General features: G+C 43.0%; 1 protein-coding gene across 1 annotated transcript; it reads left to right on the forward strand.

Moving 5' to 3' along the window:
- The first annotated feature begins 578 nt into the window (after window positions 1-578).
- On the forward strand, window positions 579-10,698 carry sub1 (SUB1 homolog, transcriptional regulator). Its single transcript, NM_001004871.1, is given in 5 exon segments — window positions 579-608; window positions 5,955-6,027; window positions 6,192-6,317; window positions 7,777-7,885; window positions 8,766-10,698. Coding segments are annotated over 4 exon segments (387 nt in total). The 5' UTR covers window positions 579-608; window position 5,955; the 3' UTR covers window positions 8,846-10,698.
- The last annotated feature ends 244 nt before the right edge of the window (window positions 10,699-10,942 follow it).

Consider the following 10,942-nt stretch of genomic DNA (forward strand, 5'->3'; position numbering starts at 1 on the left):
AGAAACCCTACTATAGTTTATATAAATACCCCGCTGTGTAGCCCCGGGGGCAGCCATTCCTGCACCGGTACAGCTGGGGTGTTTGCTACAGAAACCCTACTATAGTTTATATAATACCTTGCTGTGTAGCCCCGGGGGCAGTCATTCATGCTGGGAAAAAATGAGAAAAGGCACAGGTGATGTAGCAGATAACTGATAAAACACCATCATATTCTACTTATCTGTTATCTACTATATAACCGTGCCTTCTCTCCCAGCTTGAATGGCTACCCCTATGGCTATAATTCAGCTGCATAGTTATATAAATTATACTACAGTTTCTAAAGCAAACAGACCAGTGAATGGAAAAGTAAATTATATTTTAATTACTTTAAAACCGTTTCATATTTTGGTGTTACTGTGGAGAAGAAAGGTTGGCAATATGGCGGGCCACAGGCAAGGTTGACGAGCTTTGCCAGTCACAAGATGGCCGCCCGAATCGCCCGGATTCTCGAGATACCATATGGTTTAGTGACAATATCCCCCAACCCTCCCGCTTTCCCGCTCCTGGCCTGACGTCACTTCCGTTGAGAAGCGATCCCAGAAGCACACGTGGTGCTAGCGGACAGGCAAGTTGCCGGTTTTCTGGCTTTTGCTTCGTACCTGGGGAGTGCGGGGGCGCTGGGAAGGAGCGGGATGGCAGGGAGGGGATTTCGCGCTCTGCGCTGGGCCTCACTGCACCCCGTCATTATATGGCCCTGCCTGCGCGGCTGGCGGGAACCTTCTCCTGCTCTGCCCGGTGGGCTTCGGGGATTAGAGAGGAAAGATGGGCTGGCGGCCCTATCGGGCAGAGTCTAACGCAATCTGAGGGATGCCATGTTAGATGGGTGATAGCGCAGGAAAATGGCGCTTGCTGGGAGACCTACATTCGAGGTCTTAAAGGAAAACGTACCGCCCTATTAGCGCGGCTTTGTTATGATGAACAGCGAAGCTGCAGAGGCACTGCTCGGCTTGCTCTGTGTTATATGGGGTTATATATGTATATATCTGGGGTTATATATGTATATATCTGGGGTTATATATGTGTATATCTGGGGTTATATGTGTGCATATCTGGGGTTATATGTGTGCATATCTGGGGTTATATGTGTGTATATCTGGGGTTATATGTGTGTATATCTGGGGTTATATGTGTGTATATCTGGGGTTATATGTGTGCATATCTGGGGTTATATGTGTGCATATCTGGGGTTATATGTGTGCATATCTGGGGTTATATGTGTGTATATCTGGGGTTATATGTGTGTATATCTGGGGTTATATGTTCTATTCCCACCGGGCTCATATCTGCAGGGAGTTTGTATTTGCACCTGCGGCCTCTCTCTCTCTCTCCTCAGGCAAACAAGCAGGGTTCTGGGCTCCCCGGGCAAACAATAAGCAGGGTTCTGGGCTCCCCGGGCAAACAATAAGCAGGGATCTAGGCTCCTCGGGCAAACAATAAGCAGGGATCTAGGCTCCTCGGGCAAACAATAAGCAGGGATCTAGGCTCCTCGGGCAAACAATAAGCAGGGATCTAGGCTCCTCGGGGAAACAATAAGCAGGGATCTAGGCTCCTCGGGGAAACAATAAGCAGGGATCTAGGCTCCTCGGGGAAACAATAAGCAGGACTCTAGGCCCCTCGGGGAAACAGACGGGGCTCTAGGCTCCTCAGGGAGACAATAAGCAGGGCTCTAGGCCCCTCAGGGAAACAGACAGGGCTCTAGGTTCCTCAGGGAAACCATAAGCAGGGCTCTAGGTTCCTCAGGGAAACCATAAGCAGGGCTCTAGGCTCCTCAGGGAAACCATAAGCAGGGCTCTAGGCTCCTCAGGGAAACCATAAGCAGGGCTCTAGGCTCCTCAGGGGAAACCATAAGCAGGGCTCTAGGCTCCTCAGGGAAACCATAAGCAGGGCTCTAGGCAAACAATAAGCAGGGCTTTAGGCTCCTCAGGCAAACAATAAGCAGGGCTCTAGGCTCCTCGGGCAAACAATAAGCAGGGCTCTAGGCTCCTCGGGCAAACAATAAGCAGGGTTCTAGGCTCCCCGGGCAATCAATAAGCAGGGTTCTAGGCTCCCCGTGCAAACAATAAGAAGAGTTCTAGGCTCCTCTGGCAAACAATACGCAGGGTTCTAGGCTCCTCAAGCAAATAATCAGCAGGGTTCTAGGCTCATTTGGCAAACAATAAGCGGGGTTCTAGGTCCCTCTGGCAAGCAAAAAGCAGGGTTCTAGGCTCCTCAAGCAAACCATAAGCAGGGCTCTTCTCATGGAAATGAAGTAATGTGTGTGAAAGGAAACCTAAGCCCATCTGGGCAGGGACTAAAGACTAAAAAAAAAATAGCTCTGTATAATTTGTTGCTTCCAGGGCCGCCGTTAGGAATAACTGGGCCCCATACTATCAGTACGTTTATAGAGCCCTCCTAATTATGAACTCATTGTCCTCATTGGCAACACGTAAAATGGGGCCACTAATTAAAAAAAAAAACCCGTGGATGCAACGCGACACCCCTGATCCACGCCACACCCATTATAATAGAATCCCACAAATAATAACGCCCAACTATCTCTGCATGGGGTGTGGATATCTGCCCTTATCATAAGTGGTATTTGTTAGGTGATTTGTTTAGATTGTTCCCAGAGGCATAAATAGAAGATACTCGGTCCCACAGCAAAATCATTTAAAATTTAAAGTCAACTTTGAGTTAACTTTTAGTATGATGTATAGAGCAATATTCTAAAGCTGGCCATACACGCACTGATGTTATTGCACAAAACGCGGTGCATGTATGGTGGATTGACGAGGAGACCGATATTGCGAAAGCCTTGGATATTGGTCTATAGCAAAGGCAAGCATTTAGGGCTGAATTGGCTAATAGGGGTAGAATTCCTTGTTGGAATTATTTCTACAGATATCGGACCCCTTATCCGGAGACTCATCCCGAAAGTTCAGAATTATGGGAAGTCCATCTCCTATAGACTCCATTGTAATCAAATAATTCACATTTTTAAAATGGTTTCCTTTTTCTCTGTAATAAAAAAACAGTATCTTGTACTTGATCCCAACTAAGATATAATTACCCCTTATTGGGGGCAGAACAGTCCTATTGGGTTTATTTAATGGTTAAATGATTCCCTTTTCTCTGTAATAATAAAACAGTACCTGTACTTGATCCCAACTAAGATATAATTACCCCTTATTGGGGGCAGAACAGCCCTATTGAGTTTATTTACTGGTTAAATGATTCCCTTTTCTCTGTAATAATAAAACAGTACCTGTACTTGATCCCAACTAAGATATAATTACCCCTTATTGGGGGCAGAACAGTCCTATTGGGTTTATTTCATGGTTAAATGATTCCCTTTTCTCTGTAATAATAAAACAGTACCTGTACTTGATCCCAACTAAGATATAATTACCCCTTATTGGGGCAGAACAGCCCTATTGGGTTTATTTCATGGTTAAATGATTCCCTTTTCTCTGTAATAATAAAACAGTACCTGTACTTGATCCCAACTAAGATAATTAATCCTTAGTGGAGCCAAAACTATCTTACTAGGTTTAATTACTGCTTAAATAATTTTTTTAGTAGACTCATGCTGGCCATACACGTTGGTCGCACAAAACATCGTCAGATCTGCCACACACCATTCAGGGCTGAATTGGCAGGTAAGGAGGTAGAAACAATAGGATTTCTACCTCCTTCTGCCTATTCAGAGCTGAAGGGAGATTTTGATCAGGCGCCTTCTATGGCGCCCGATCAAAATTTTTCAACTGGTCCGATCGGCGAGTCGACTGATATCAGCAGCTTCCTGCCATATCGGTCGACTCGCCGACATACCATACACGCACCGAATATCGTTTCGTACGATATTATCAGTGCGTGTATGGCCACCTTAAGGGCTGCGGCAGACAGGGAGATAAGTCGCCCGGGACAAATCTCCCTTGTCGCAGGCGACTAATCACCCCGATATGCCATCCCCTCCCGCTTGAATGTAAATCGGCGGTGGGATGGCATATGCGACACGGGAGATTTGTCCCGGGCGACTAATCTCCCCAACTGCCGCGGCCCTTAAGTTAGGAGATCTGAATTACGGAAAGACTCCTTATCCGGAAAACCCCAGGTCCCGAGCATTCTGGATAAGAGGTCCCATACCTGTACCTCCATATCTGATTTAGCTCTGAACGTCAATGGCGACCAGTGGTTACAGAAAATATTGTAATTGTAACATGTAGGACAATTCACAAATGGTCTTCATTTTTTATGTTTTTTTTTTTTTTTCTTTCACTTTGTTTAGGCAGTTTCAGCAGTTATCTGGTTACTAGGGTTTAAATTACCTTAGCAACCAGGCAGTGGTTTGAATGCGAAACTAGTGTTTGAATAGACGAGGACCTGAATAGAAAAATAACTAATAAATAGTAACGTTCGCAATAACATTGTAGCCTCACAGAGCAATGGATTTTTGGCTGCAAAAAGCTGGATAGAGTCAGAAGGCGGCAAATCATTAAAAAAACAAAAAAAAAAAAAAAAACTATAACAATTGAAGACCAGTTGAAAAGTTGCTTAGGACCATTCTATAACATACTAAAAGTTAGGGCTGGGCGATATACCATTTAATACCGAATACCGGTGTTTTTTTTAAAAACTATATTCATTTTTCAGATACCGCAATACCGGGGTGTCAGGGTACTCACCCGTGCGGCCCGGTCTCGCGCGCCTCCTTGCGTGCGCGCGTGTCCCGTTGTCCGCGGGACGTTGCGCACGCGCGTCCAGGTGCGCTTGCGTCAAAGCGCACGTACATGTCAAAGCGTGCACGTCCATGACGCGCTGACGGCGCCGGTTCTGCGCATGCGTGGGGGTATTTAACGCTTGATCTTTAGTCCTATGAGTCACGGGCTGTCTAGACTGCTGGGGAGCTCTCGGGGGGACTGCAGCTGTCAGCTTACCTTCCCCCCCCCCCCCCCTTCCTCAGCTGTCTGCTGAAAAGCATAGGAAAACCTATGGGAGGCAGGGCATTGTCAGGCAGGGACTGGTTAGAAACACAAGCTTTGGTGTATGGCAGATGCGAGGGTGGTGAGATTGCTTGGGAACACTCATCTGAGTAGTTTTCTTCTGTCACCACAGTTGAGGTTGGCCATACACTGTAAGATCCGCTTGTTTGGCGAGGTCGCTAAACGAGTGGATCTTCTCCTGATATGCCCACCTAAGGTGGGTGATTTGGCCATCGGACCAAGGACTGCGTTAACGGGTCAATGTGGTCCCCGATCCAATGGAAAATCAAACCTGCTTGTTTGAGATCTGGCCAATTTTAGGGGGAGTACCCATACACAGGCAGATAAGCTTCTGAATCAGTCTGAAGGAACAACATTGGCAGCTGAAATCTGCTTGTGTATGTCCGGGGTGGATTAACCATTAGGCATCCCTAGGCTATAGCCCATGTAGCTTTTTAAAAATATTTTTCAGCTCTACTCTTGCACATCTGCTCAGCTCTACTCTTCGCTATCTGTTTTACTTATTATTTGCACTGACATGCGTGCCCAAGGTTCACCGAAGCTCTCAGCTCTCTAAGCCGTTTTAAACTTTATAGTTGCAAATTTGACTTTTCTGCACATGCTTGTAGTTGGCACAATCAGTGTCTGGGGCATTGGGAAATGATGGTGGCATACAAGGAGTAGTAAACCAGACTGGTGCACTTTTCAGAGGAGAGGAGTCCGTCTGGGTTTTAAAATTAGCCATTTACTAAAGGTTTGTCTTACAGATTAACCCCAGTGAATATTACTTTATTTGTCCTTTAGCAGTTGTGACTTTACTATGCTGTGATCATAAGGGTTATTGTCAGGTCATTTTTGTCATATGGCGGTGATGTACAATTACAACAAAATAATTTGCATTAGAAAAACATACTAATTTAGTATTTAACATTTTTTTTTTTTCCTTTCAGAATGCCAAAATCAAAGGAGATAGTGTCCTCAAGCTCATCTGGAAGTGATTCTGATAGTGAAGTTGACCAGAAGGTGAGTGCGTGCTGTGTTGGGTGAGTGCGTGCTGTGTTGGGTGAGAGCCATGATTATTGAGAGCCATTACCCTTGACTCCTGCTTCTGGGGGTTCACCACTGGCAACCACTGGCATCTAAAAAGAACTGAAATGTCTGTTAATATATTTATCTTTTTATTAAAGGTAAAGAGAAAAAAGCAACCACCTCCAGAAAAAGAAAAGCCAGTAAAGAAGCAGAAAACAGGGGAAAGTTCTAAGGGTGGTGCTTCTTCAAGGCAAAGCAATGCCCCTGAGGATAATATGTTTCAGGTAAAAAGAAAAAACAGTGCGCTGACCTGATGCGCTTGGCCTAATATTAGCTTCACAGGCTATGTTTAATAAGTACTGGCTTGTAGTATTCTGTTCCAAAAGTCTAAAGGTGGCCAAATGTGCATAGGTTTGGTTGGTTTAGGTTCATTTTGACCTTAGTGACTGATTGGATATGTATGAGCACATTGGGGGGCGTGGCAGATGAGCACCATACAATCCCATCAGATTACAGGGTGCCTGTCTGCACTGCAAATTTAATCTGCAGATGCTTCTAGCTTCACACTGGCAGAAATGAAATTGCAAAGGGTTGCAGTTCCTTCCTATGACAGGAAGGATATTGAAGTTACTCTTCAATATCTGCCTCTCAGCAATGTGTGTCTTCATGCAGGAGTCAAGTCTAATGGGCAGGATAAGGATAAGAGCCCTACAGAGCGAGTTAGTCACCCGCGATAGCAGTGATCTATCACGGGCGAGTAAGTGCTCCGAAAAGGCTTTCCTCCGGCAGCAATAGGAGTCGCCGGTGGAAAGCCCTACACATTGCTTTTTATAATCCAAAGTCGCATGAAGTTTCCCCCTGCAGGCAAATTCGCATAACTTTGGAAGCTTTCCACCGGCGACTTCTATTGTTGCCAGTGGAAAGCCTTTTCCAGAGCGATTACTCGCCTGCGATAGCAGAGATCTATTGTGGGCGAGTAACACGCTCGGTGGGTTCTTTCCCTTAAGGTGGCCTTACGCGGGCAGATTTCAGCTGCAAATTTCTGACCTTCAGACCGATTCAGAAGCTTATCTGCCAGTGTATGGGCATCCCCTGACAGGCCTACCCGACTGTCATCCAGCCTAAAATTGGCCGCATTGGCTCGATCGAATTATCCCCCTGTTGCCCAACCTTAGGAGGACAATATCGGAAGAAGTAGAATATTGCAATCTGTATGGTCACCTTTACAATTACCTGCCTCACTAAATGCAGCTTTGTGCCAGAGTTGGTTATCTGGAAGGAGTAAGCTCTAATACATCTTCTAGGCAAAGGAAACCTCTTCCAATAATGTATTACATTTAACTGTCCATTAAAGTCTGACTCCTGCATGAGGATTGAATGAAAAGGAAAGATTTCTGAGGGGGATAGTGAAGATTATTTTGATTATCTCAGAAAAATGTAGTAATTTTATTGAATTTTAAAATTTTTATGTTTTCAAGATGAAGCTTACATTACATTTTCACTTTATTTCCTCTTTAAGATCTGCTCGTTCAGTCCTTTGGCCCAATAAATGAATCGGTGATATTCTGCCATCTGTATGGAGCTCAAAGCATATAACTGGCTGCTTTTATTGTGGTTTATTTTGTTCAAAAATGCAAAACTCTGTAAATAGGGTGCTTATAGCAAATTGACAGATCCACATATATTCGTATACTTGATTAAATTCTGGGGATTATTTTCACTGTGTCAATCTCTTTGTGGCAGATTGGAAAAATGAGATACGTTAGCGTAAGGGACTTCAAGGGAAAAGTCCTGATTGACGTCAGAGAATACTTTATGGATCAAGCAGGAGAAATGAAGCCTGGAAGAAAAGGTAAGTCACAGCAAAACGGGGCAAAATTGCTTATAGTTTCATTGCTTGGTTTCTAACTATTTAATAATCCTGCAATAGTTTGTTATTTAAAGAAGTTATATTTGATGCTGTCCAGACCGGGACTGCCAATATGTGGATTCTGGCAAATGCCAGTGGGGCTGCTGTAAGATGCCATAGACTATTTAGTGGGCTTGTGGGGGGGTTGTTTGGGCCTCTGTGAACCTAAAATTCCAGGGCCTATTTTGAATACTGCACTGGGCCTTGGGCTGTCCAACTGTTTTCATGCAGTTGGGCAGATTATTATCCTATCAATCAATTACTCAATGCACACCTACTAACCACAAAAGGCAGCAAATGGTATGTTTAACATATAATGCTCTTTATATGGAAAATATTCACAGAACAGTAAATACAATTACAATGCATAATATACATACCACCAGTTGGAAAAAGCAGACACGTGTGGATTGAGAAAACCCCAACGTTTCAGAACACAGTCCTTTGTCAAGGGAATCCCCTTATGTGCAATGCTGAAAAGCTCTGTGAAGTTCTTGAGAATACCCGATGCCATAAAAATCAAGTGATTGGCTGTGTGCAGTGCTCCAGTTAAACACTCCTGATGTAATGTTAAAAAAAAAAAAAAAAAAGATAGAGGAATACTGCAAAGCTGATAACGAGCACACAAATAAAAAAGGGAAATTTAGAGCAAATAATTAAATATGCTAAAGATATAATTCCTTAGACTGTAAGCTTGACTGGGGCAGGGTTGATGTGAATGATGTATAATCTGTATTGTGCTGGGGAATATGTTGGCACTATATGAAGGAAAATAAATAAATTCTGTGTTTAAGTCACCAAATCAATTTGTGTATGTTTTCAGGTATTTCTTTAAATCCTGAGCAGTGGAACCAACTGAAGGAGCAGATGTCGGACATCGACGACGCAATAAGAAAACTGTAGAGTTCTACCCAGCTTTGAAGAAACCAAGTTTTCATTTTAAGCACTCTTTTTACATTCGCTGTTTTACTTTTTTTTTTTTTTTTTTTTTATTACGCGCTATTGTACATTTGGATTGTAAAACAATTTGTCAAATATTACACGTCTGCGCTTTACAATGGCATTGGAATTTACACCACGCTACTATGTAAAATATTTTTGTTTAAAAAGTTTCCCATTAAAAATATCATTCTTTAAAACGAATGCATGAAAACACTTTTTTCTCTGATCCTGAAAGGGCAGCTTAAGAGTTCAGTGCAAATGCCCTGCATTTTGTATATATTAATACGTAGGGCTACTGTACCACAGCCAGCAGCTTTAGGCTCCTTCTTTTCCAACATTTCTCCACCTTGATGCCCATACACTTGTTTAATTACCTGGTATGGTGCTTTGCCCATTTTTATTTGACCTAGGCAAAGAGATGGGGGCAGACAACACTGGAGAAACCCATGAGTGCAGTGTAAACCAATTGGTTTGAAGCATAACAAAGCCGTCGGTATTAGTATAGGCAGAATGAGGCGAATTAGTGCTTTGCCTTAAGTTGCCCGTGATCATTTCAGATTTAATGATGTTTGATTTAAAGAACAATCCATGTACTGTGATTTATTATAGGGATTTTGAGCGCCTGACTGTTTCTGATGTTCCTCTTACGGTTTCCAGCACTGCAGTAAATGCTCAGCGTGGGGGACACGGCAGGTGTAAGAGACATTCTCTGGTCCTTACTGGCCAAGCTGATTTGTTCAGCAGTGCTAAAGTTTTCTGTCTCATTACTGTGTCCTCTCTCTAACAGAGAGATGCCGTTGTAAGTACAGCACAGCAGTTTTACTGCTACAACTACACCAGCACTGAGGACATGTTGTATTGTAGGACTGGAGTTTTCTGAATGGCCAGACTGTTGTGCAGAGTGAAGGTGTTTACGGCAGCATCTTTATCAGCTGTAAGGCACAACCTAAATTTTCTATTGCAATCTAATAGTGTCCGTCATATGATGTAAAACATCACTATTAATGTTTTTTGCAGTTGTAACCACTTACCTAACATTTTTTTTTGCACTTTTTAGCATCTAAATGTTTAACCTTTGGCTTGGTACTTCCACCGTGCACAAAAAAAATAGCTTTTTCTCAATGTAATAAGAAACATTCCAAATACAATCAATTAAAAATTCTATTCCTTTTCTGAAATAAGTTTCTCTTTACTCTTTGCTCTTCATACAGAAGTCAGATTTTGATTGGCAGGTAGATCTAATACATCTTTTAGGGGGGCTCCCTTTCCTAGCAGATATATTAGAGCTAACATAAAGCCAACTCCAGCACAAACAAAATGTAACAGTGACTCTAGCACAAGAAAAATCTAACAAAATGACTGGCACAAATCCTGCATGTAGAGAGACAGGGTTTCCATCAGAGCTGGTTAGCTCTAATACATCTTTTAGGTAACCCCCCCCCCCCTCCAATGAGGTACTAGACTTGCCTGTCAATCAAAACAGAAAGATTGCTAAAAAGGGAAGAGTGAAGAGTAATTTAATTATTTCAGGAACAGTACATTTTTAATTGCTTATATTTAGAAAGTTTTTTTTATTTGTTAGAAACTTTTCTGTGAAAGTTATAGGTCTTGTTTACTTGAACAGAATAGGAATCAGCTGTTACTAGAACTGATAACTCTTGACCTGGTCATCAAAGAGTTCTTCAGATATGCAGAATTGAGCATCCACAGGGATGTTGGGGCTTGTAGTGCAAAAGCAAGCCTTAGGGGGTTACGATGGGTATTCCTGAATTACACTAATCCATGTGAATACCTACCCCCTGACCTTTAAAAAAGAAAAAAAAAAAAATGGTGTAATATTGCCAATGCCCTTTGTACCTGCCTAGCCATGGGACTTAGTCGGTTACTATTGCCCTGTTACCTGGCCTTTCTGTAGTATGTTGCAGATGCCAGGCCTTCGGGGGACTAGTAACATCTGCGGCCAGCATATCACTATAATTGCATGCCATGATGTTTTGTTTGCAGGAGTTTCTAAAATGCATAGTATCTTTGTATGTTTTATATCAAACATTAAGTTGT

The sequence above is a fragment of the Xenopus tropicalis genome, chromosome 1 (assembly GCF_000004195.4).
Source record: "Xenopus tropicalis strain Nigerian chromosome 1, UCB_Xtro_10.0, whole genome shotgun sequence".
In the NCBI taxonomy this organism is placed as follows: domain Eukaryota; kingdom Metazoa; phylum Chordata; class Amphibia; order Anura; family Pipidae; genus Xenopus; species Xenopus tropicalis.